This window comes from Lontra canadensis, unplaced genomic scaffold (genome assembly GCF_010015895.1).
Source record: "Lontra canadensis isolate GAN:19392208 unplaced genomic scaffold, GSC_riverotter_1.0 scaffold28, whole genome shotgun sequence".
In the NCBI taxonomy this organism is placed as follows: Eukaryota; Metazoa; Chordata; class Mammalia; order Carnivora; family Mustelidae; genus Lontra; species Lontra canadensis.
Window position 1 is genome coordinate 8,119,495 of NW_022631022.1, and position 27,566 is coordinate 8,147,060.

A 27,566-nucleotide genomic window follows, 5' to 3' on the forward strand; every position below is an offset into this window, starting at 1 on the left:
TCTTTCAAATTTACCTTTGTCCCTGCTTTTAAGTCATAATATTTAATGTTGTTCTGCACATCTCTATACAGTTAACTTTTTGGCTTTCATTCTGTATAGATAAGAAAATGTTATATTATAAACAGCCTACTCAGTGCAAATATTTATCTGTTTATCAACTCCACAATATGCTGTATAATACTGGTTTTACTATATAATCTATTTTAGACATAGCTGTTTAGAACTAGAGTGTGCTATTTTTGTGTTTTTCTGATGTGTGGTGCTAGATAAGTTACTTTTGTGAACAAAAAAATCCCTTTTATTCCTAGACAATACCACCTTTGGGTCTTGTTAATTTCACTGAGTATAACTATATATTTGTATATATATACATATATATATATATATATCTACCTGTTCCCAACTGGCAGCTGTATCAGAGTGCTGGATTTGGGACATGCTTTTCTCTTTAAATACATAATATCATTATATAAATTATTCTAGAGTGTATTTAATTAGGATAAAATTACTTCCTTAGTATGGATATTTGACATCTATAGGGTGAATTTGCTTTTAAATATGGATATATGAAAACTTCTTAGCATTTACTTTATGTTTGCTACTTGGGTTTATACCATATCTTCTGAGCTGAAAACTAATTTGCCAGGCCTTCAAGATCCTAAAGAAACACTCTAGTTTAATGGAGTAATATTTTTTTTTTCTTACTAAGGAATTATATTATTGGCACCTGACAGAGTTGTGTACTTATCTCCTATTATAGATAATAGGCATTTATATAAAATATCCTTGGTGGCTTGATGGCAGAATAAACCTTTCCCCTCCTACCTGAGCCATGAGAAGCATGGAGACACCCACTATCATGGCAGAACATGGGCCATAAAGCAAATTTGACAAGGGACATTCTGTTTCAGTATGACCTCAACCAGTTCCATGAACTGAGCGAAAGACCTTCATTTTAAAAGTCATTTAATAATGAGCTTAGTTAAACTCTTTCTCCTCTTCTCCCAAGACCTATTGGCATTGTTAAAAATCAAAGTATATCAAATATCTAACTAAGGATGTAGTTAACCTTATTAAATATTGATTAGAATTGTTCTGTAATATTACTGAATTTGTAAGATCTTTAGCAAAGATTTTTGAGCAATTTATAAATATAGAGCAAATGTTTCTGTTTACTGCACTTTTTGTAATTGAAGGTGATAAATTCTCAAGCCATGGTTATTGGCTTCCGTGCACTGCATATTTACCCACAATTCTAGACATTTTCCATTTTTATGGAAGAGTTGCTGTTACCTTAATTATAAATGCAATCATGTGGTTAATGAGAGCGAATGCTAATAGTTAACCTTTTAAAGTGAATTGGCTACAGTTTAGGGAGAAATCTCTTTTACTACAAATCACATCATTCCTTATTGCTTCACTTAGAGATTGAAACCTGTTTTTCTGCTTGTTTTTTAAGCACCATTTAGTATCCTAAACTTCCTGAGAGTAGAGATTGTATCTCTTTGTGTCTACACAATGGCCAGCACATGTCAGCATTTGATAATTGTTAAATGACAACTGTGCCCCAATTAAAAATTTTTCCTGGGATTTTTTTTTTTTTTTGGTGAATTTATAAAGTATGTCAAGCCTTATGGTTAACACTTTCTTCTACAACCAAGTATTAAAGCCACGTTTAAAAAGACCACATGAAATGCTGATTCTAATTGTGTGTAGGTCTTGAAGATTAAGCACACAAATTTCACAAAACTCTGTGAGTAACAAACTCAGCCTTCTGTAAATATACATGCAAGTTTGGAAACAGTAATACTGTACCTATAAATATATGCTGTCTGTTTTGTGTACAGTATGTAAAAACTCCTTTTCTGCCACACTAAAAATGCAAGCCATTTATGGGAATCCTAAAAATAGTATTGTACTAAAACTTTGCTAATGATCTTTATTGGAGGATCATCCAACGTTTCACTTACATTGGGTTTTCTTTTCAATTCACTCTTACAGTAGTCTGCTTCTTTCCAGCTGTTTGTTATTTTATTGAGTCCTCAATTTAAAAAAAAATATTTTGATTCATTTTGTAAATACAAGCTGTAAAAAAAAGAGAGATTTAATGTTGTCTTTTAAATACTCCGATTTTCATTCTAATATGAATGTTGTTATATTGTACTTAGAAACTGTACCTTTAATATTACATTACCTTTATTAAAAGTGCATTGAACACATCAATTTTAGATGTGCTTTATGTACTGTTATCCTATAATAAAACTTCAGCTTCTAATGGAACACTTGCCTTGTTTTTATTCTTTAATGGTTATTGAGTTGCCTTGTACATAGTTTTCTAGTTCACATTTTGTCTCCAGAAAATGGGCTAGTAGAACCTTGCTACTCAAAGTGTGGTCCACAGATCAGTAGCACTGACATCACCTACGACCTTCACCTTATTAGAAACACAAAATTCTGGGCACCTTCCCAGACCTACTAAATCAGAATCTGCATTTTTACAAGATCCCCAAGTGATTGGTTTGCATACTAAAGTTTGAGAAGTACTGGTGTGTAGTACAGTACTTTTTAAAAAATAATTCATTTTGGGGGCACCTGGGTGGCTCAGTTTTTAATCGACTGTCTTCTGCTCAGGTCATGATCCCAGGGTCCTGGGATCAAGCCCCACGTCGGGCTCTCTGCTCAGTGGGAAGCCTGCTTCTCTCTCTCTCCCACTCCCCCTGCTTGCGTTCCCTCTCTCACTGTCTCTCCTCTGTCAAATAAATAAAATCTTCAAAAAAAAAAATAATTCATTTCCATTTGCTGAAGGAAAAATGTATAGAAGGATCATGCTACCCTTTGGATCAGAGAAGTCAATGAAAGAAGTTTGAACTTGTGAGATAATATCTATTGATTGGTTGTAGCTGCCAGAAATGCAGAAGTGAGGATTCTCAGGCTGCTTGCTGTCTCAAATAAGAATGCCATGACTGGTTAGTGTTGTCTGCCCTGATGTATAGGAGGGGAGAAATCCTGAATGCACACCATACTCTGTCATGTTTGCTTTGGAAATTATTAAAATGGTATGTCAGAAATGATGCCAAAGACTTTCAGAAATCTGACTTTACCTGAGCTGTCTTTGCCCTACCCCAACCCAACCACCTCTTGAGTAGATTATATAGGAGTAAACTAATAAATTCAAAATCAGCTAAGTATCACACTATTTTAATGATGCAAAACACCTCATCATAAATTATTTTGAAAGTAATGTCAAGGACATCCAAATTATAAAATATCCTGAAGTCAGAATAAAAGCAACTGAGTTGGCATTTTCCTCCACAGGCATACTACAATACCTAAGTGTCTCTTGCACTCAAGAAAATAAATATTTGAACTGATTCCCAAAGTTGCTTCATGTGACAGTCCCTACTCCTGCTTTTATTTCCAACTGCCTCAGAGAAGAGGAAGAATGAGATTATGCATGTGAAATATTTGTAGACTGTCAAGTTCTATATAATTGTAAATATTCACCACCTTCTAGTATCTCAGGAAATTGGGAATTAATGGAAATAATGGAGGTCGAGTTATGAAATCTGTCACCTCCTGGCCTCTGGCCAAACCCATGCCTAAAGCTCCTTTTGATAAAAACAATGGTTTACACTCATCTCTCCATCATGGATTAACTTGCTCAGCTTCAAGAGGGATACTATAACTGGAGCAGAAGAGGGATTTCTTACCATTCTGTACCTAACGATCTCATGGGAGAACTGGAAAGGAAAACAAATGTCGGGTTAATAACCTCTTGGGGAAAAGCAAAAGCAATAATCATAGTAAGACCTGACCACAGTGTGTCTTGGTTTGGCACTGTTACTACTAAGCTTTGTCTCAAGAGGCAAGATCAGTCTAGCCCCCCAAATTAGACTTCCACTTTTAACATGCCCCAGGGTCAAATGGACCAGTACAGAGCTGGCCTTGGCTTCTCATGACAGGTCTCTGAAAAGACAATATGCTGTGGAAGGTAACTGCTGATGTGCTGAGATGCAGCTGGGCACGTTCACTTCCCCTTTTGAACAGGAAAGTGGAGATGCGGCCCAGCACTATTCAAAGCCATGGTCTAAAAGAGACTGTTAATATCATATAAGTTCCCAGAGATGAGAAGAAAAAAACTTTCTTACCTAAGGGATTTCAGGAACATGGGAGGAAGCCCGAAATTTTTGTCAAGAGAACACTCCTGGATTCCAGAAGAATCACACTGATGGATCCTCAACTTTTCTTAAGGCAAGCCTAGACTGTCAATATTGGCGGAAGCCTCTGCTAAATTAACACGCACTCTAATTTCACTGTACCACTAGTTGTGAGCTGGAGAAAGTCCTTTTTTAATTTTCTAATGTCATTTATCTCTGAGGTTGGAAAGAGATAAAAGAGTCTTACTACATTGACTTTGCCTCTGGATTTTTTTTTACTCCGTAGGAAGGGGACTATTATTATACTCCAGTAAAATATAGTCATGTCTTAGCAATCCACTCGTTGCTTATCCACTCAATGGGCTCCTCAAACAACATTATTAATTCCAGGATGATTTCCTCTTTGTGGGGGAGCAGTTGCTTCAACTATTCATTGTTCTGTGCTTAAAGAACAAAAACTAATTTTAAGAAGATCCTGACCCAAAATTATGGTAGTAACCTAACAAATCTCACACCTACCTTTTCTACCATACTTTCTTTATTCCTCCAATAAAATACACACTGTATTCTAAAGACAAAGCTAAATAATGGCTTGCTTATCTTACTTGAAATGATCTCTTTGGTCATCAGCCTCTCTCTGTGGGAGGATTAGAGGTCCCCTATAAAAGATCAGCATTCAGATGAACAGTTAGTTCTGGGTTGTTTGTTTTTAGTACAGGGACCATGTGATACAGTACACTATGAAATATACTTCACAAAATACCATCTTCTGAGTATTAAATTTTGAACATGTTAGCCATTCTCCTCTGAAACCGGATAGCCTGGGCCAGAGCACTGTGTTGGTTTTCAGGAGTAATGATAATTCCCTCCCCACTTGAAATACATTTATTGCTGAAAAGCCAGGTTTGAACAACTTACTCTTGGCAACAGTATTTCCCCCAATAGCTCTCAATCGATTCCTAGATCAAAACCTTTTGCCTAGAGAACTATTTCTGAATTCTCATTCTGAGAGGACCTTATGGATGATTGTAAGTTCATGAAGCAATTCCCTGAATGAGGTAGTTGCCACACAATCAACTCTCCAAGACTTACTTCATTGCAAAGCAAGCAGAGGGAGTTCACTAGGTAAACAGTAGGAAAATGATTTGGTGCTAATAAAAAATAGATGATCATGCATATTTCTCTGTCTTGACTTGGTCCACAAGAACAAATACAACTGGAAGCAACTGTAATAACTTCAGTTAGCTAGGTGGTTGCCATTTTAAGAGTTCTTTTTTGAAATTTGTTTCAATGAAACATTTTATAAACTCCGGTACCTACTGTTATAAATTCTTTTAAAATGAGATTGATTTCTCACTCAACTTCTGAGTTTGTTTTTCAGTTTAGGAAGAACGGAAAACCAACTCTTTCTTCTCCCTAAAAATCCACAGAATAAAATATGATCACTTTGGAAAATAGTTTGGTAGGGTCTTAAAGAGTTAAACATAAATTAACACACAGTCCAACAATTCCACTCCTTGGTGTCTGCCCAAGAGAAATGAAAATACAAAGTCCACACAGAGACTGGTAAACAGATGCTCATAACAACATTACTCATAACAGCCAAAGAGTGGAAACCATCTAATGTCTGTCAACCATTGCATGGATAAACAAAATGGGGCATATCCATAAATGCACTATAATTCAGCAATGAAACTACTAACACCTATTGCAACATGGATGATCTCAAAAAATATTCTGCCAAGAGAAAGAATCCATATTGCATAATTTTACTTATATGAAATGCCCAGAAAAGGCAAATATATAGAGATGGAAAACAGATTTGTGTTGGCCTGGGGCTGGAAGGTAGGTAGAGAGATTAACTGCAAAAAGACACAAAGGCCTTTTCAGGGTAATGGAATGTTTTAAAACTTGGCAGCGTTGACTGATGGTTGTAAAACTCCACACATTTACTAAAAATTAATGAATGATACAAATAAAATGGGTGAATTTTATGATACATAGATTATACCTCAATAAACCTGTTTTAAAAGTATGCACTCACAGGGTGCCTGGGTGGCTCAAACATTGGGTGTCTGCCTTTGGCTCAGGTCAAGATCCCAGGGTCCTGTGATCGAGCCCTGCATTGGGCTCCTTGCTCAGCGGGAAGCCTGCTTCTTCCTCTCCCATTCCCCCTGCTTGTGTTCCCTCTCTCGCTGTGTCTCCGTCAAATAAATAAATAAAATCTTAAAAAAAAAAATATGCACTCACAGGCACACACACTGGTTTCTCTATCACCCAGAGTAAAGTCCAACGTCCAAATTCTCTAATATGGCATGAAGTCTCTATCCCCTTCTCCCTTTCCAGTCCAATGGCTTTCATTTCCCACACACACAACAGTGCAGTAGCTTTCCCCCTTCCCCAAAACATGCAGTGCTGTTTTACATTTCTGCACTTTTTCCCTACTGAAAACCCACAACCCCTTCTCTACACAGAGAATTCCAACTCACCTTTTAAGATGCAATGTAAATTAAACTTCTCTGAACTGGTACCTAAGCTGTCTCATCAGAGTAAGTTCCTTCCTCATTGTGTTCCCAGAGAATCAATATATTTATGTGTGTATGTGTGCATGTGTTGTGTGCGTGTGTGTATGTGTGCCATTTCTTATTTGTATTGTAATCATCTATTTACAATGCCACCTCCACTGTGGGTTTTTGTGTTTTTGGAAGGCAGAAAAAAAAAACTATATGCTGACTATTTTACGTTGAACATCTACTCTTTGCAATGTACTTTTTACATGTTACTTCTAATACTCACAACAACTCTGTAGGTGAGATATTACTGTCTCCTTTACCCAATTAGGAAACAAAGGCTCAAAGAGGAGACACATGTGTAGGATCACACTGGCAGTGAGCAGGAAAACTGAGAAAAAACCGGTATCAGCTAGACTCCAAAAATCTATGTTGTTTTCACTAAACTGCTTCTGGCTCACAAGTAGAGCATAAAGAAGAAAGGATACATGTATCTAATGTATTGTAATGGTAAGAGTTATAAGACCTGATTTTTAGTATCCATTCTATCACTGATCATTTAATGTTGGAAAAGTCATTTGACAACCTGGGCCTCAGTTTCTTTATCAGGAAAATAAGTTGGACTAGGTAATCTCCAAAGTTCCTTCTGGTTCTAAAAATTCTGATTCTGTGTGCTATCCTGCAACCACCAGAAATCAAATACACCAAATCAGAGCATGCTCTTTGATGATAATCTGTAATCTCAACACAGCTCATGCCTGGTGATGTTACCATAACACACTACTATGGGCTGATACCAGCAGCCTAAGTGCTTGAACAATTCTTGAGCTGTTTCTTAAGCAGCTGTTAAAGAGTAGGACAGGACTCTCAATTCTCTCTGACTGCATGCTTTATGAGATAGTACCCAACACATGGAATTCTACACTGCCTTGATGTCCATCTCTGTCCTAGCACAGGCTGTCAACATCACTCACCTGATACAGGCTACCAGTACAGTGTCAGCCATTGTTCAGCTGATTAGCAAGTATTCACAAGCATTGTCTCCTAACCTGCCTCTTCCCTACAACTCATTCAATACATTGCCAGATAAACTTTCCTGAAATATAGAAACTCCCACTGTGTCATTCCTCTGCTAAGCAACCTCCACTCCACAGTCCAGCATTTTATTTCTTGTACAATAAAGTCAGAATCCTGAGTCTGGCTTATATGTTCTTCTGTGGCTTAATCTCAATCTATTTTTCAAACCCTTTTCCTCTACTACTCTTTATAGTCCTTGCATTCCTGGCAAAACAAATTACCTAAGGGTCACTGTATTCAAGGCAGATTTTTAATAGAAGTATAATTTCTCTGTAAACATTATTTAAACAGTATCATAAATCATTGTAAAATTTAAAACATGCTTTTCTGCTAGCATACAAACTGGACTTGTTCATGCAATAGGTTTACGCAGTTTCTTGTGCTGGTCTCTTTCTAGAATGCCCTTTCCCATAATCTACATATTTCAAATTCTTCAAATGAGCTGCCATATCAAGTTCCCAATGTGGTAACTGACATGTAAGTATTCATTATATATCTTCAGCTATCCAAAGCGGCTTTCTGTCCCTCTCTTTAGTAATGTCTCTCCCTCTATGAACTCATACAATCTCTCTTAAGGAGCTTACTACTTTCTATGTTGCTTTATATTTTTTAATGTGAAAGAAACCCAATGATCAAAAGCTCTTGGAAACACGGGTATTGGACCTTAGTCCTATGTGTACCCAGCACCAAACACAAATTTTAAAGTGCTCAATAAATATTTCCTTAGTGAATGAAAATAAAATTAGTGGGGAGCCACCAGAGTGGTTGCTGGTAGAAACTGACATCTGGAAATAGAGTGGGGATGGAGTGGAGGTGCTATTATATGCCAAGTACCATGCAGAGCACAGCTTCATCCATTATTTCACTTAATCCTTTCCAAAACCCTAGGGAGGTGCTAATAGCTCCATTTTACAGATGAGGAAACAGGGATAGGGAAACTAATACATTTGCCTAAGGTCACAACCAAGTCTGTTTAGGTCTTCCCAGGACTGTACTTGTCGCCTGTCCCTCTTCTAACTTATCATCCCCTGAAAGTCAAGGACTTTTCTAGGACAACGCATAGCCCCTAGCCCCTTCCGCGGGCATAGCCCCAGCAAAACCAGCCTCACAGTTTCCAGTCGACGTACCCGGAGTACAGCAGTGGAGAGAACACGGACCCCGCCCGCCGCATCGCTGATGACGTCATTACGCAGGTCCGAGGCGGCGCGGCCACGTCCTTTAAATAAGGCCTTCCGAGAGCGCGAGCGACAATGTGAGGAGTGGGGGCCGCGGCCCGGGTCAGAGCCGCCGCGGACCACGAGGTGGGCGGAAAGGATGCCTTGCAGCCGAGACGCGGAAGGGAGGGCGCTGCCTTGCATGCAGGCACGCTCGTGAGGGCGGGAGGAGGGAACATGGCGGCCCCCTCGGCCAGGCCAGGACCCTCCGCTCCAGGTTTTGGCGCGGCCCCCTCCCCCCCCGGCTTTGCTCGCCCCTTTACTTGTCTTACTGGAACCTTGTTTCTCCTTCCGTCCCCTCTCCCTCAGCCATTCCTTTTGTCTTCCTTAACTCCCCCACCCCAACCCCAGACGGGGTCATAATGTGAGAGGTGGATTATTTGGGGGCAGGTCAGGCCTGTCAGGAGAGACCGACTCCTAAATTTGACTGCTAGGTTCTCACATACTACTTTATCGGTACATTTGGGGGTAACAGGAGAAGCACAGAACGTAGAGTGGTCAAGTCAGATTTGCCATCCAGGTGATTCCTTTGTATGATTCTGTGAAATGTCATTTAAGTCACCTGGACCTCAGTCTCCTCAAAAGTGAGGTTCCTTTTGAAAGATTCTTGATTTCCAGGGAGATTTTGTCCAGCATTGCTTGCCAGAATCTTGTCCCACAACTGTGTATGATTGGGAAAACGGAAGCAAGATTTATTTGGGCAGTAAAGGAATAGAGGGGAGCTGAGTTAAGACTTAAGCTCCATGTCCTTAAGTGATCTAGTATGTAAACAATGAGAACACCATTCAGTTTTGACTCTTTATTTCCACAGTGAGTGTTCTGAAAGTTACCTTACTGGAGTAAGTTAAATGGAAAAGGACTCCTACATCAGCCTTACTGTTCTACTGCAAAGAACCTGGGGAGTATTCATCAGTGTGCTGTATTCTGTTTTAGGTGTCCCTGTCAGTTGAGGGTAGGTGTTACAGGTTCTTACACACTTAAGTTAACAGCCCCTGGCTCAGCCAGTCACCTGCTTTTGATCTTGACCTTTTGTTTTTCCTCAGTTGAGTGTAGATTCTGGAGAAATTCTGCCTCCGCTGGAGTCTCCACTGCCAGGCAGCAGAATTGTGAGATAGAGTGAAGCAGAAACCTAGGAATATGAGCTCCATGATGGCCATGGGTGAACCAAGGCTGAACTGGTGAGTTAAATCTGTTTGAAATCTAAAGAGGAGTGAAGTGGGACTGGTGGCTGGATTAGGAAAGGAGGGTTTCTGGCCTGGAGAGATTTGGAGGAAACAAAAAGAAGATAACTAGTGGCTCAAACTATACCCTGGTCTTACTTGCACGTACTGAGTACTTTTGAGTCATAGCTGATTGCACTTCCCTCCTAAAATGATAAAAGTTCATCACTCACATTGCTACTAGATATAACTCCATCATGTTGTTATTATTTTTCGTTCGTCTCTTAGTGAAGGAGAGAGGCTAGGACTCTCTTGCGTTCCAAGAACCTTGCCTATTTCTGTACAACTAATAGAAAGACCCTCTTTAAGAAGAGACAAGCTTCATTTTATTATATGAAAACCTATACCCAAGTGATAATATAAATGCATAGACTGTTTTAGAAGTGTATGAGAACTTCACAAATAGAAGACTTGGTAAGTGTAGTTCTGTAGGGCTCTAACACATGTGCTGTTCTAAATCAACTTAACACAGATTTACTGAGCATCCACTGTTCGCTAGCCAAAGAGGAATACTAAAGTTACAAGAGATGACAAAGATGACTTAATATAGTACCTGATTGAATCATAAGATTCAATCAGTATGAGCTCAATAAGTTTTTTGTTTGTTTGTTTTTGCAAACAGTGCTCCCTTCCTCCCAAGGAGCTCACTGTCCTTGAGCCCATGAGTTTGTTTTTGTATGATATGCAAAAACCTCTTTTTTTTTTTTTAAATTTGTTAGAGGAGAGAGAGAGCACAGGCAGACAGAGTGGTAGGCAGAGGCAGAGGGAGAAGCAGGCTCCCTGCTGAGCAAGGAGCCCGATGTGGGACTCGATCCCAGGACGCTGGGATCATGACCTGAGCTGAAGGCAGCCATTTAACCAACTGAGCCACCCAGGCATCCCTGCAAAAACCTTTTAACTGGGGTGCCTGGGTGGCTCAGTGGGTTAAAGCCTCTGCCTTTGGCTCTAGGTCATGATGCCAGGATCCTGGGATTGAGCCCCACATGCTGCTCTCTGCTCAGCGGGGAGCCTGCTTCCTCCTGTCTACCTCTCTGCCTGCCTCTCTGCCTACTTGTGATCTCTGTCAAACAAATAAATAAAATCTTAAAAAAAAAAAAACTTATAACTTAATGAGCTTTCACAGAAACAGTACCATAACACGTAATAAATTACACTTGCATAGCAAGCAAGACATTCTAATTTTTATCATTTATACTTTAACCATAGTTGTGGGGTTTTTGTTTGTTTGCTTTTTTGATAAACACCTTTAAAAACAATCAGTGTGGGGTAAATAATGCTAAAATTTCCTGTGTGGAAATGGGCCAGCCAGAAGTTACCATTTAATAGATTGTTCTGTTTTAAATTTTAGGAGTTGTATACATTTAAGCTCCTTACCATAATTAATGTGTTCAGATGCTGCACAGATGCTCTTAAATGCCATTAACATCATGAAACCAAATGTAGTTTACAGCCTTTGCACAGTATTGTAGCCCTTGGAACTACGTTTTTCCACAGAATCTTAATAATCTTTGTCCTTTCTAGGTTATGGTTCTCATTGTTTTTAATTCCTTCAACCAGCATTTATTGGTTCTTTATGTAATATGTTATGTCTAATTATGATGTTACAGAAAATCATATAAGACTTTAGAAGTGGTTTTAGCTGAGGCACACCATTTATCACATTTGCCAAGTTAATGAGAATAGGTAGGGTAGTTAGTCTTTGTAGCTGCTGTCTTGTGACCTGGCACAATAATGCATGAAACAAAATAAAGTTGAGAAGTATTTTCTTTCAGCAACCAAACATCTTAAATGTTATGCCACAGAGCCTGAGGTGAGCCCTGCCCCTGACAGACTCTTACTCTACCTCAGTCTGTTCTGTCTTTAACTCTTAAGTATCTCTGATGTTTAATTGGGTATTTTTTTAAAAGATTTTATTTATTTATTTGACAGAGATCACAAGTAGGTGGAGACACAGGCAGAGAGAGGGGGAAGCAGGCTCCTTGATGAGCAGAGAGCCTGATGTGGGCTCACTCCCAGGACCCTGAGATCATGACCTGAGCTGAAGGGAGAGGCTTAACCCACTGAGTCACCCAGGCGCCCCTTTACTTGGGTATTAATAGAAAAAGCAAGGCTGATTATTTGAACTGGAGAGTTTCAGATTGAGCCTAGACTAAAAGCTATCCAAGTAAAACATCTAAACTCAAACATCTGATACATGAAATTAAAATTATTAAGAGGAGATTATCTAGGAAAGGGGCTGTAGGGGGCATGTAGTTGTAAACTACAATTGTACCATTATGCTGCTTAGTCTAGCATGAGATTTTGAGTTTTCAAATATAAGTAAATTACTTTGTTTCACAGGGATGTTTCCCCTAAAAATGGCCTTAAGACATTTTTCTCTCGAGAAAATTATAAAGACCATTCCATGGCTCCAAGTTTAAAAGAACTGTGTGTTTTATCTAACAGGTAATATATTCATTTATTTTATTGTTTATTTTCATATTTCACTGTTATTTTTCTGACGATTGAAGTTTCATATCTGTATCCACTATTAAACATTCAAATTCTAAAAATGTAAAAATTTAAAAAATGGAAGAATCCAGTACCCAAAGATGACTAGTCTTTGGTATATGTGTATTTGTATATATAGATATATATTAACAAATCTTTTTGTACCTTTATCCACACAGATATAAAAACAAAAATGAAATCATACTATAAATAATGTAAAATACTATAAAACTGTTTTGCAGTTTGCTTTTTTCATTTAAAATAATATTTCATGTATCTTTCCATGCCTCTATATATAGCTTAATCTTAATTGTTGCATAATACTTCATTATATAGATATACTTTTAACTTATTTAGCTAGTCTGATATTGCAAAATGTGTTCCTCTTTTTTGTAATTATAAATAATTCATTGAAAAAATTTTATAATAATTTTTATAATTTCATAGAAATTGAGTTCAATCAGATGGCATAAGCATTTTATATTTTAATAGATACTGCTAAATTTCCAGAGATTTTTTTCCTCTCTGATATGAGCATGCCTATTGAATGATAATTTTCCCTTCTTACTGCTTGCTTGCCTGTAACAGCTCTTTCCTTTGTGATTGGCTATTTCTACTCTGTTGTGGATGAGGCTTGAAACCAATTGGGTTTATTAGAATGGACTGTAAATATGTCAAGTGAGGAATGGGAAGCTTCTCTAGAGGAGCTCAACATTTACTTTCATCCTTCTCCATTCATTTTGCAATTGAGGAAGCATATTTCTAGCCTCTGTTTGGAATGGGTCCCCATCTGTTCCTGCCTTCTCAGTACCCTTTCTGTCAATTAGCATCCCTTCCTACTGCTATATTTTCATTTTTTCTTGATCAGTGTTTAAAGGTGCACAGATTTTTCCTGTCTCAATCCCTGGACTCAGTGTTACTTTCTTACCTCTTCTGTTATTTGTACTTAGATTTCTTGAAAAACTTGTATGTGTTTGCCGGGAGGAAATGAGGGCAAAAAACTATGACATGCAAAAAATGTTTAACAAAATGGCAATAATAGTAAGTCCCTCCCTGTCAATAATTACTTTAAATGAATTAAACTCTCAGTCAAAAGGCAGATTGGGAGAATGGATTAATAAAACACTTGGTTGCACATCTCACTGTTTGCTTTCACTGAACATCCCCCTCTAATCTGGCCTCCACCCTCACTAGTCTACTAAAACTTCCCCTCTCAAGATCATCGGTGGCCTCTCGACTATGAAGATCTCTCACTCTCCTAGTTTTATGGTGATGGTGGTATTTCTCAGTCTCCTTTGCCATATTGGCTCATTATACTCTGGAGCTTTTAAGAAATACTGATTTGGCATGGAGCACTGGGTGTTATATGCAAACAATGAACCATGGCAAGAATGGAAAGCTAAATGATGTACTAAAACTAATGATGTTTGTACAAAATATTTGTTCAAAAACTAATGATGTACTACTATATGGTGACTAACATAACATTAAAAAAAATTTTTTTAATAAAAAAGAAAAAAAAAAGAAATACTGATTTTATACTCTCAACCCATACTTTTGCATCTGAACCTTTAAGAATGTCTGTGGAATCAATCAATAGACCCCACTGATACTCATTTATAGGTTGTTTCCATTCCTTTCTTATTAAAACACTGAGCATCCTTTTTATATATATGCTGGTATTAAGTAGGATAAATTCCTATAAGAGAAAATACGTATATATTTTTTGTTTTGATAGATGCTACCAGAATGCCATTGAAAACATTTTTTAAAAAGGGCTTTTTTGATTCATCAGATGAATAAGTAAGTTCACATAAAAGCAAGTAGATGTTGTAAAAAGAGGCGATTTTAAAAGCAACATTCTTGCCTAAGTGCGTAATTATATTGTCTTTGCTAATATCACTTATAGAAGGTTGAGTAGATCCCACATAAATGCATCCAAGGATTTTTAAAAATATATGTTATTCAACTTGTACCATTTCTTGAGGATAACTTAATTTATTTTTTTAATTTCTTAAAACTTATTATCAGAAAATTGCCTTTGTTTATTTGAATCAAAGAGTATCTACCAATTCTAGTATCCTGGAAGATGAGGGTAAAAATGCATATCTTCACCTTTTTTTGAAAGTAAAATGAACATGTATCTTAAAAAAACAGAAAACAAAAACTTCTCACCACTCTATGTTCTTTTATCTCAGCCTTCATCTTTTCAGACTAAAAATTTTTAACATTAATCTTCATCCTGTACTGCTTCTTAATTATTTTAATTGTTCTCAAATTTAGCTCTAGTCAGCATGTCATAGGTGTGGGTTATAGTCTAAATTATATAAGGGAGATGACATCTCGCTGGCAATTGCATACAGCTTCTAAAATATTTTCTTCTTAGAATATGCTTTGTTTTTCTTTATATTTCTGTATAGCACAAAATAATTAGTATAATTTACCTTTTAGCATAGAAAAAATAAAGACCTAAGGCACTGATTTCATATGTTTCTAATCTTTTTTGCTCACATTGAATTTTATTAAGTCTTGTTACAGTAAGGAGTGGATTTTCAGATTATTAATTTACAGACATTTTATTAGTGGAAAAATTAGGAAAAATGTAAAATTTTTATTAGCCCTAATTTTGTGCTTTTTTGTGTTCTCTAACATATTTGGGAAAATACTTCTAATTACTCTGCTTTCTACAGTAGGAGGTTTTTATTCAACCCTTCTCCCTCTACTGGAAGGTAAACATTTACCATTTTTTAAATTAAAGTTTTGGTTGTAGACACTTATAAATGAGTTTTGAGCCAACAATGGGGAAAGTGGCTTCAAATAAAAATTATGAAATTTTAACATGTTTAATATAGAAAAGTATAAATCAAATTCAGGAGGTATAGGTAGACTTTAGATGGGGGCTAGAAGCACCATTTCCAAATGCTACTTAAAGAAGCAACCCAAACCAGTAGACTTGAAGCATAGGAGACTAAAAGTTTGAATTCTGCCTTTTTTTTTTTTTTTTTTTTTTTTTTTTTTAAGAAACTTGAAGCAAAAAAAGAGAATAGGTGGTTGACAAAATGAAGGGGGAAAACTTCAAACCATCAACTAAAATAAAATATAATGCTGTAAATGTGGATAGAGAAACCCTGTCAGATGCTTTTGGCTTGCACCCTGATGAAGATTTTGACAGCACTGCACTCGGAAATGATCTTGATGTGCTGCCATTTCATTCTTTGCTGAATGTAGCCAATTTAAACTGCTAGAATTTCTTGACATTCCTACTCTGGCATATCTGAGTCAGCATCTTGTTGCTGCAGCAGCTTAATTAAATTTGCCAGTTTGTGCCACAAGGACAGACATGTTCTCATATTCAGAGAGACAGCTGTGAAGCAGTATTGTTAAGAGTTGCGGACACAATACTGTTAGGTTTGAATAGCTCTCAAGACATTTTCTAGTGAGAAATCAATTTGCTGTAATACATTTCTCCCAAGATCAGCAGTTAATATTCATTTTGTTAACCTAAAATGTGCTTATTTTTATACAGTTATTGAGAAACTTTAGTAGCTAAGTATGTCTTCTTTCACCTGTATTATTTTCAGAGCCAATCTAAGCTTCCTTATTTTAATTTCCAAAATTCTTTTCCCAGTCACTAACCAGCTCTCTTGATTAGTTTTCCATCTTTAATTTAGCTCTTATAGGGTGGGGCTGGATATTTTGCTTTATTTTAGGGCCTTAAGTTTTTAAGTTTTATTTTTCTAAGAATCTTGGCACTTTTACCATAATTATTCTAGTATTATAAAGCTGATTTGACACACCTTTGTCCAGACACAGATCTAGATTAATAATTCTCAGCCTTATCAGACCAACACCCTCCCACTTTTTGTAACAAATATTTATGAGAAATAAGATACCTCCTTTGCTAGCCTGAATTAAAATTCATAGGTAATAATAGCCACAGACATTATTTAAAATAACGTCTTAGATATATAAATGTGAAATCAAAGAAAATCATTTATATATTTTAATATGTAAATGCATAGGTACTATTGCACTAGAAGGTATAATGAAGTAGGCAGATGTGCCAGCTAAAATGAACAAGGTTAGATTTTTTTTTTTAAGATTTTATTTATTTGATAGAGAGCACAAGCAGGGGGGAACAGCAGGCAGAGGAAGAGGGAGAAGCAGGTTCCCTGCTGAGCTGAGCAAGGAGCCTGATGTGGAGCTCCATCTTAGGATCCTGAGATCATGACCCGAGCAGAAGGCAGACACTTGACTGAGCCACCCAGGGCACCCTTCCCCCCAATTCACTGCTTTTCCCTTCTCCCTCTTAATCCCTGATCATGTTATCCTAGAATTCTTGGTTACCTATTCAGTAAATTCAGTTTGGAAACCTGAGATCTCCATAGTTACACTCTACTGATACACATATTTACTTATCTTTCTTCCCTATTCGTTTGTCTGATCTCACTTGATTGTAAAGTTTCAGAGAGTACAGACTGTAGTGTTCCCATGTCCAGCATAAGCTGACACACAGTAGTCAGTCACTCATTAAGTATTGATGAACAGGGAATGAAGAATGAACCAGCAGACCTCCATCCTTCTCATTAGTTTCCCTTCCTCTTGTGTTACTGTTGCTGCTTAATTTGGAACTAAATCATAGTGAACAGTTACTCTGGTGGAAATTGGAATTATGGAGACCAAAGAAGTGTAGTTGTATGTGTATATGTATTTGTGTATTTTAAAACTTTCTCATTAAAAATGTAGGTCACTATAGTTGAAACTAGGAATAGCGACAAATTATGAACAAGATAAGAACTTTCATGTTCATGTATCTTACTATTGTGGAAAGGTGTTTTGGGGTTTCTTTGTTTTTTGGGTTTTTTTTTTTTAAGAAATTGGGGTATCATTTCATAAATATGGTAACAGGTTCTCTAGTTACTACTTTCTTCTCTAGTGCATTTCTTTATAGATAAGCCAGACTTTTTAGGTTCATTCAAACCATAAAGACACTTCCGTGGACTCAGTCATGTATGGGTGATGAGGATTGTTCAACTTTTCTAAAACCACTATTGCTTCCATAAAATGTGGAATACAGGGTTGGAATTTTCATTTTAAATCTTGAAGTAATTAAGGAAACTAGAAAATTTAGAGTCTCAGCGAGTTTGTGAACCTGTAACCTAAGCATATTCTACTTCTAGTGGCTTTTGTTCACCATATTAACTAATACAGCTTACTGAAGAATTTAAGCTTTTGAAAACAACTTGCATTATAATAAAGGTGAACATGAAATATCTGCAATTATAATTGGCAAGAGCAGTTTTCGTCTGTTGAATAAAGGAGAAAAAGTTCCAAATTGAATAACTTGTCTAAGGATTTTGCCTTTTCCTCTCTGTCAGATAATTGAAGGTAAACTTGTAGTGTGATCCTATCCTGCAGAATACTTAATTTACACCAAATGGCTAAACATCAAAATGCAGGTGGCAGAGTTAGATAATAATCCAGAATTTACTATGTTAATCACGCTATATTCTCCCTGGTGATTGAGAATCATGAAGTTCCATGATAGTAATCTTCATGTGAAAAGCACATATTTGTAAATTGTATTTTTTTTTCCAGACGTATAGGAGAAAATTTGAATGCATCAGCAAGTTCTGTAGAAAATGAGCCGGCAGTTAGTTCAGCAACTCAAGCAAAGGAAAAAGTTAAAACCACAGTTGGAATGGTTCTTCTTCCAAAACCAAGAGTTCCTTATCCTCGTTTCTCTCGTTTCTCACAGAGAGAGCAGAGGAGTTATGTGGACTTGTTGGTTAAATACGCAAAAATTCCTGCAAATTCCAAAGCTGTTGGAATAAATAAAAATGACTACTTGCAGTACTTGGTATGTATTCTATTCTTCAGTGTCAGTGAACAATATTTAAAAGCTAGAAAGTATTTTAACTTTGCTTTCATGTTTTTAGGTGTAGTTTTAGTCACAAAAATGAAAAATTTAAGGAGTTTAATTGACAGAGCATTGGTGCTTTCATTCTTTTGCTGGTTCTGTTATAGTTCAGGCATTTTGCTCTGGTTCTGAGCATATTTCACTCCAGTTCATCTTAAGTACTAGCAGAACAATTTTACATTGCTCGTTGAACCAATTTTAAGTTTTTGTTTGATTACTTTAAGTAGTAGTTTCAAGTTCTCAATTATATAAATGATACTGTGTTGAACATCTTTGTTGCAAACTCTTTGTTCTATCTATAATTGTTTCCTTGAGATGAATTCTTAAAATTGCCAGATCAAATCTATACATATTTTTCAAGGCTTAGATATGCATGGGTAAATTGTTATGCAAAAAGTTTAAGCCAATTTGTTTATGCCACTATTGCTTGAAAGTTTTCTTTAAAAAAGAAGAATCTTCACTAACCCTGGATATTACCTTTTTGCCTCTAATTTGGTATGGAAAAAATGGTGATGCTTTGTTTTATATTAATTTACAGTGCTTACTAATGAAAATAAGCCTTTCTTTATAAGCCATTTTTGTTTCTTTCATACCTTGCCTATTCATGTTTTTTGCACATTTTTTCCATTTGGATGTTTGTCTTTTTTATGTTAACTAAGAGCATTCTGTGCAAAAGCTTAATTCCTCAATAAGTAATGTAATATTAGTAATTTGCTCTTCTATTTTTGTGGAGTTAGGTTTTTTTTTTTAATTGAAGCGATGCTGATAGACAATATCTAGTTTCAAATGTTTTTATAGTTCACTGTGTTCTGCATAGTGATTCAAAATTTTTATACATTGTGAAGTTTGTATTAATAACTTTGTCATTATTATATAGTAGTGTTTACGCTTTCTCTGATTTCTGCTTTGGATAGGATACTTTTATTAGTTTTTATGTCCAAATTATTTGAGAAGTGGTTGTTTTTAGTCAAGCTTCTTATTCCAAGACATGTCTACTTTTTTAAAAATCAGGATATGAAAAAACATGTGAATGAAGAAGTTACTGAATTCCTAAAGTTTTTGCAGAATTCTGCAAAGAAATGTGCACAGGATTATAACATGCTTTCTGAGGATGCTCGTCTCTTCACAGAGGTAAAAAAAAAAAAAAAAATCATTTATTTAAACTGGCAAGGAATAGGCAATAACAGCATTTTAAAATGTGTGATGCTCCTGCCACAATCATATAAAGATACCAGTATTATCAATTGAGAGATCAAATTGTGTGTAGGTCTTTTATTCAGCATGTATTTTAATAATAAAATATTAGAACCTCAAAATCATATACACTAGTAGTATATCCATATTTTTTTTCTTTTACTGATTGAACTACTAAAATTGAATTATATTTTATTCACATGGATGGTTTGATCTGATGCACTGCTTTCTCTTGTGAGAGAGTGGGTGTTTAAGGCGTCACCTTGGTCCTTAAAAATCTGAATGGTCATTTAGTACTTAGTCACATAAATTTGTATTCTTTATCTTCATGGTAACCAGCTACCAAATGGAAGGATTTCAACTGTGAGTTCATTTTTTAATACTTAGATTATTCATGCAAATGTATTAGCAAAGCATGTATATCTTTATACTTTGTACCTACCATCATTCAGTGGGCTTAGAAGAAATTCAGAATGCACTACTTAAATGGTAACTATTAATACATATTATTGTATTAGAGTTTTTCTGCCAAAACCAGTATGAATTTTTTTGAAGTCTTGAAAACTAGTCATATATAGCAGTGTGATCCACTCAACAGTATTGAACTCTGAATGTAAAAATGGTTAAGATGGTAAGTTTCATGTATATTATACCACAATTCAAAACAAATAAAACAACTGTTACCTATAATTTAGGGGCAGCAGCAGATATTAGTTTTACCATTTTTTAGACATATTTTAAGGTGAAATTTTGCTGTTAATATGAGCCAGAAGAATGATTCTTCTAAATAAAAGGAAGAATTGCATTTTTATTTTCTCTGAACCTGCACATGATACACTCAAACCAAGTGTCATATTTTTCTGTATGGAAAAGGAATTGTAGCTGTTCCTATTTTAATAGTGTCTTTGAAGGGATGAGAATGCTGATTTTAAAACTGAGTCACATCCCCTCGTGTCAATGGTTTAAAATGTTTTCTCAGTTCACCCAGAAAGAGAGGGTCTTGGGACGCCCGGGTGGCTCAGTGGGTTAAGCCTCTGCATTCGGCTCAGGTCATGATCTCAGGGTCCTGGGTTCGAGCCCCGCATCAGGCTCTCTGCTCAGTGGGGAGCCCGTTTCCCCCTTTCTCTCTGCCTGCCACTCTGTCTACTTGTGATCTCTCTGTCAAATAAATAAAATCTTAAAAAAAAAAAAAAAAGGAAGAAAGAGAGGGTCTTTACAAAGTTGTATAATGCCCTATATGATCACACTCCCCCAATCCCCTGACCCCAGCCCAGCTTGCTTCATCTTCTACATAACTCCCTCTCTATCTGCTCCAGCCTACTGACCTCTTTGTGTTACTTGAATATTCCAAGCATGGTCCTGCTTTAAGGCCTTTATAGGCTCTTCCCATTTTTCTGGCAAGCTTTCCCCCAGATAAGTGCATGGATTAGTTCCTTGATTTAAGTCTCTCTGTTCAGATGCCAACTATCAATTAGGATATTCCTAATTACCTTGTAACAAATAGCATCACTTTCAGCGTTCCCTTTACCATGTTTTATTTTTTTTATTGTCTTTCTCCATAACACCTATATATAAGTGCTTTTTAGTGCACTGCTGTGATCCTAATGACTAAATATGCCTGACACACAATACATTCTCAAGTGCTCGTTGTAATTATTTAGCAAATATGAAAGTGTTCATTAACAAAGTACATTATTTGATAGCTAACAATCAGCATTGTCTTATTTTTTAGTCACATTGACTTAGCAGTATATTTTGTCCAATTTACATCTCCACCCTAAAGGTTCACTGATATTTTTCTGATTTTTTTAGTGTTTTAAAATTTTAATTTTATATTATGAAATGCTATATATTTATAGAAAAGTATATAGAATGAATATATTCAGCTTAACACATAATTATATAGTGAACACCTATGTAGCTCTCTTCCAAGTCAAGAAATAAAACATTCCCAGTAACCCAGAAGCTCCCTCTGTCCCTCCTAATAATAACATTGTCCCTTTGTGAAGAAGTAATCACTGTCATAAGTTTGGTGTTGCTAATGTCCATGCACTTTATTTGGTAGTTCTTTGAGCTCACTTTTGCCTGCCTTTGAGTTTTATGTGAACAGAATTCTTCCTTCACTCATTATGTTTGTGAGATTTATCTGCATATAAGTTTGTAGTTGGAGTTCATTCACTTTCATTTCTGTGCATTATTACATTATATGAATAAACTGCAATTTATTCTGTTGATCAGAGTTTGAGTTGTTTCCTTTTTGGAGCTTTTCTAAGCAGTGCTCCTATGAAAGTTCTCATACATGTCTCTTGGAATTGTTGAGTCATAGAGTATATGCATATCTTCAACATTAGTAAATGTCCAACTATTTTCTAAAGGGTTGCACCATTTTACAGTCTGCCTGTGAGAGTTTTGTTGGTCCTTATGAGGATATTAACTTGAAGAAGTTAAAACTTACATGGTGGTCATTTCAGTTTTAGGCAATCTAGAGGATATGGTATTATATATGTAATAAGACTTTGCATCTTTTCATATGCTAATTGATTATTTCTTATGAATCAGCTGTTCACGTTTTGCCCTATATTCTACTGGATTTTCTTTTTGTTGTTGATATGTGGGAGTTCTTTCAAATTTTATGCATTATGTATGTTGGAAACTTTTTCTTTTATTTGATAAAATGGTCTCTTTTAATCTACAAGTTCCCCCTCCATTCCTTTCTTTTCCTTAAACTTCATCTTTGTAGGGGAGCCTGGGTGGCTCAGTGGGTTGATCCTCTGCCTTCAGCTCAGGTGATCTTGGGGTCCTGGGATCAGGCCCCATGTCGGGCTCTCTGTTCAGCAGGGAGCCTGCTTCCCCCTCTCTTTGCCTGCCTCTCTGCCTACTTGTGATCTGTCAAATAAATAAATAAAAACTTTAAAAAAAAACAACTTCATCTTTCTAAGAACTTCAGTCATTTGACCTGTAAAATTTCCCATGGTCTAGATTTTGATGATTGTTTATTCACAGTGACATTCAACATGTTCCTCTTTTCTCTGTATTTCTTACAAATTGTTGTTGGGATCTGGAAGCTTGATCAGAATTAGTCTTTGCTAAATGGGTTCAACACATAGACGTTGTGTTCTTTAATCAGGTGGCACGTATATCTGGTTGTTTCTTTTTTGTGGTTGCCACTGTTCATGATCGATGCCTAGATCTATTCATTCACTGGGGTATATAAAAATCATAGGATTCTAGTTGCATAATTTATTGTATTTACTGGTTGAAATATTTTATTAAGATATATTTTCCCTCATCTGTGTGGTTTCCCCATCCATGTAGCAGAAAAAAATGCTAGATTCTTTCCCTTTATATGTCAGTTTTAAAAAATTGATTCCTTCTTTTCCAATGTTGATCAGTGTTTTCTTTTTTAAAAAATATTATGGGTTTGAGTCCACTGTAATTACTCTTTTTGAAGCTCAAATAATACCAGCTTTAGCCAGTGACTGCTCTTCATAGAGGTTTTGAGTCTTTTTGAATCACTGTGGTAGTCTTTAGGGCTTGTTTTGTACATTTCCTTTCTCAACTCCGGTATCACCAATTCTCCAGAGCCTTTGTTTCTTTCAGTGGCAAGTGGTATTTCAGGACTACAGTCTGGGTAACTGGGGATGCTCATTGCTCCTGGATTGATCATTGTTTCTGAGAATATTTTAGTCAATGGAGCTAGGAAATATTGATGTAAAGAAAAAATACTACATGTATCTCACTTACTTTATACCTCATTATACTCATAACAATCTTAGAATAATATTACTAGTACTGTCAAGCAATAGGATACTGAAAACAGTTTGGAAAAGTTTTTTTTATATGTTCTCCCTATTCTCCCCTGCTTTTTTTTTTTTTTTTTTTTTTTAATTAAAGAAAAGTAAAGTTTTGACCTCAGGTTTCATCTTTCTTCCTGTTGATGACCGTAGTCACACCCATGCAGTTTTTTATTTTTCATATTTTTATTTAAATTCTTGTTAGTTAACATAGAGTATAACATTGGTTTCAGGAGTAGGATTTAGTGATCTGTCACTTACATATAACACCCAGTGCTCATCATTACAAGTTCCCTCTTCAATGTCCATCACCCATTTAGCACATCTTTCACCACCTCCCTCCATCAGCTCTGTTTGTTTTCTATCATTGAATTTCTCATGGTTTCCCTTTCTCTTTCTTTTTCCCTATATGTTTACCTGTTTTGTTTCTTAAATTCCACATATAAATGAAGTCATAGGGTATTGTCTTTTTCTGATTTATTTCACATAGCATAATACACTTTTATCTCCATCTGCATTGTTGCAAATGACAAGATTTCATTCTTTTTTGATGACTGAGTAGTATTCCTTTATGTGTATATAGTATATATGTGTGTACATATACATATATGTGTGTGTGTGTCTGTGTGTGTTTATATATACACACACACACCACATTTTCTTTTTCCATACTTGTGTTCTTTCCATAGTTTGGCTGTTGTTGATAATGCTGCTGTAAACGTCAGGGCACATATACCCCTTCAAATATGTATTTTTGTATCCTTTCAGTAAATACCTAGTTTATAATTGCTGGATCCTAGGATAGTTATATTTTTAACTTTTTGGGGAACCTCCATACTGTCTTCCAGGGTGGCTACACCAGTTTGCATTCCCAAATACTAGTAATCTTTTTACATTTGAACAACCTCATAGGTGTGTAGTGGTGTCTCATTATGGCTCTAGTTTGCATTTCCCTAATGAGTGATGATGTTTTAAAATATTTGGCTGATTTTATTGTTTTTTTTAATATATTTTTAAAAGATTTTATTTATTTATTTGACAGAGAGAGAGAGATCACAAGTAGGCAGAGGGGCAGGCAGAGGGGAGGGGGAAGCAGGCTCCCCGCTGAGCAGAGCGCCTGATGCAGGGTTCGATCCCAGGACCCTGAGATCATGACCTGAGCCAAAGGCAGAGGCTTAACCCACTGAACCACCCAGGTTCCCCTGTTGGTTTTTATTTTTATTGAGTCTTGAAATCTTTATATATTCTGAATACAAGTCTATTATATATGTAGTTTTCTCCAGTTTGTGACGTGTTTTTTAATGTTTTTAAGAGTATAGCTCAACAGAATTTTAATTTTAATGAAGTCTCATTTTTCAGAATGTTTTATGGTTGGTGCTTTTATGTGTTCTAGTATAGAAATCTTTGCTGACCCCAAGTGGTTCCCATCTGGGATCACTTTTACTTTTAACCCTGCCCCATGGATTTTAGCAATGTCTGGAGACATTTTTTGTTGTCACAAGTGGGCAAATGCTGCTGGTATTTATCGGCTAGAGGCCAGGGATGTACTAAGCATCAGCAATGCACATGACATCTCCCACAACAATTATCCAGCCCAAAGTGTCTGTAATGCTTGTGTTGAGAAACCCTGATCTAGAGGTTTTATAGTTTTAACTTTACTATGGAACTTCATTTCAAGTTTTTATGTTACAAGATGTGAGGTTTGGATCAAAGTTCGTTCTTCTTTCATATGGATATCTAATTCGAGCCTAGTAATTCTCACCTGAGAGTGATTTTGCCTCCCAGAGGACATTTGATAATGTCTGGAGACATTTTTGGTTGTCACAACTGAGGAAGGAGTACTTCCAGCATCTGGTGGGTAGAGCCGAGGATGTTGCTAAATATCCTTCAGTGTTTGGGACAGCCCCTCACCACAAAGCATCATCTGGTCCAAAATGTGGAAAGTACCAATATTGAGAAACTCTGCCTAGCACTGTTGGTTGAAAAAGCTATTTTTTCCCTCATTGAATTGCCTTGTCACCAATGATATGTGTGGGGGTCGATTTCCTGACTCTGTTTTATTTCATTAATCTATAAATCTGTCTTCATGCCACTACCACCTATTCTTGTAAGATTTGAAACCATGTAAGGAAAGTCCTGCAACTTTGTTCTTTTTAAAAATTGTTTTGATTCTTTTAGGCCTTTGCATTTCCATTTGGAATCCACTTGTCAATTTCTACAGGAGAGTTAGTTGGGATTTCAGTAGGATTTCTTCGCATCCTGTAGAGTTTGTATTTTACAAGTATCTTTTAAAATAGTGCTTAGCTTTATTGCCTTTCTTCCCTTTCTTTTTAAGTAAAATCTGACATCTCTTGTCTTTTAACTAGAAAGATTAGTTATTCACATTTATTATGATAATTAACATGCATGGACTTGTTTGTAATTTCATTTGTCTTTTTCTAAAATTCTTTCTAATTTTACTTCTTTTGAGAGGATTGAATCCTTCTTCTTTTCTTCTCCTCATTGAGTTGGAATTTATTGTTTTTCTCTTATCCTAATGGCTACCCTTGAATTTTTACAGTGATTTTTTTCCCCCTCATTGAATTGCCTGTTGTTGATGTATGGGTCAGTTTTCTGGTTCTATTCTGTTTCTATTAGTCTAGGTATCTACAGGGACCGTAGAGCATTTTGACTTTCATCCATCCCTTCTGACTGATGTTATTTAATGCTGTCTTTTTTAAACCTATTATTTAAACCTGTTGTTATTTTATATGAACAGTGTTTTAATTTATCTACAAATTCTGACAATTTTTTTTTAATATTTTATTTATTTATTTGACAGACAGAGATCACAAGTAGGCAGAGAGGCAGGCAGAGAGGGAGGAGGAAGCAGGCTCCCTGCTGAGCAGAGAGCCCAATGCGGGGCTCAATCCCAGGACCCTGGGATCATGACCTGAGCCAAAAGCAGAGGCTTTAACCCACTGAGCCACCCAGGTCCCCCAAATTCTGACAATTTTTGGCTTTCCATTGCTTCTTCTCAAATATATATTCCGAGATCATCCTTATTGTTCCTGAAATGCTTTGTGTCCTAGATGGTGCTTTGATGACTGTCTCTTGGTGATGAACAATCTTTAGGTTTATCTGAAAACACTTTTATTTTGTTCTCCTTCTTATACGATAGTTTTGCTCCATACATAATTCTAAGTTGACTGTTTTGTTTCTCAATCTGAAGATTTAATTCTGCTTTTTCTGGCTTCTGTTTTTGAAAAGTGCATCATCTGTTTATCCTTTCTTTTAGGGAATCTGTCTTTCCTCTCTGACTGCTCTTTATTTTTGGCATTTAATAGTTTCACTACAATGTTGGTTCATTATATTTCTTGTATCTGTATATTCCTATCCTTTATCAGTTCTGGAAAATTCTCAGCCATTTTCTGTTATTGCTTCTCCTTCATTTTCTCAACTCTGTCTTTCTGGGATTCCCATATTCCCTAGGTTAGACCGCAGTCTATCTTCCATTCTGTCCCCCGCCCCATCTACCTCTCTCCCCGCTTTAACTGTGGTAAAATATAAGTAACATAAAATTGTAACCATTTTTAAGGACAGTTGAATGGCATAAAATACTTTTTATACTGTCATAAATAAAATTCTACCGTCCACCTTTAGAACTTTCTCATCTTCCCAAGCTAAAACTCTGTACTCATTAAATAATAACTCATCATTCCCTTTTATCCCCAGTCCCTGGAAACCACGATTCTACTTTCTAGCTCTATGAATTTGACTTTTCTAGGTACCTACATGAGTAGAGTATTTGTCCTTTTGTGATTTTTATTTATTTTTATTTATTTTATATTTATATATTTATTTTATTATTTATTTATTTATTTACTTTATATTTATTTGATTTATTTATTTTATTACTTAGCATAGTGTATTCTTCATGGTTCAACCATGTTGTAGTATGTGTATTTCCTTCCCTTTTTAGAATTTATTTTTAATTGTGGTGAAATACAC

The 27,566-nt window shown here is 36.1% G+C and overlaps 1 protein-coding gene across 6 annotated transcripts in view; it reads left to right on the forward strand.

The window, feature by feature from the left end:
• Nucleotides 1-8,996: 8,996 nt before the first annotated feature.
• ICE2 (interactor of little elongation complex ELL subunit 2) overlaps nucleotides 8,997-27,566 on the forward strand; it is a 62,741-nt gene continuing 44,171 nt past the window's right edge. For 2 of the 6 annotated variants that reach the window (XM_032864809.1, XM_032864812.1), the window contains exons 1-5: nucleotides 8,997-9,045; nucleotides 10,002-10,136; nucleotides 12,519-12,623; nucleotides 18,267-18,528; nucleotides 19,600-19,719. In XM_032864809.1, coding sequence (XP_032720700.1) covers nucleotides 10,096-10,136; nucleotides 12,519-12,623; nucleotides 18,267-18,528; nucleotides 19,600-19,719 — 528 coding nt within the window. In that variant the 5' untranslated portion in view covers nucleotides 8,997-9,045; nucleotides 10,002-10,095. Of the gene's footprint in view, nucleotides 9,046-9,112; nucleotides 9,176-9,781; nucleotides 9,911-10,001; nucleotides 10,137-12,514; nucleotides 12,624-15,358; nucleotides 15,398-18,266; nucleotides 18,529-19,599; nucleotides 19,720-27,566 lie in introns of those variants that run through there. The other 4 variants (XM_032864811.1, XM_032864810.1, XM_032864814.1 and 1 more) reach the window with 4 other exon arrangements.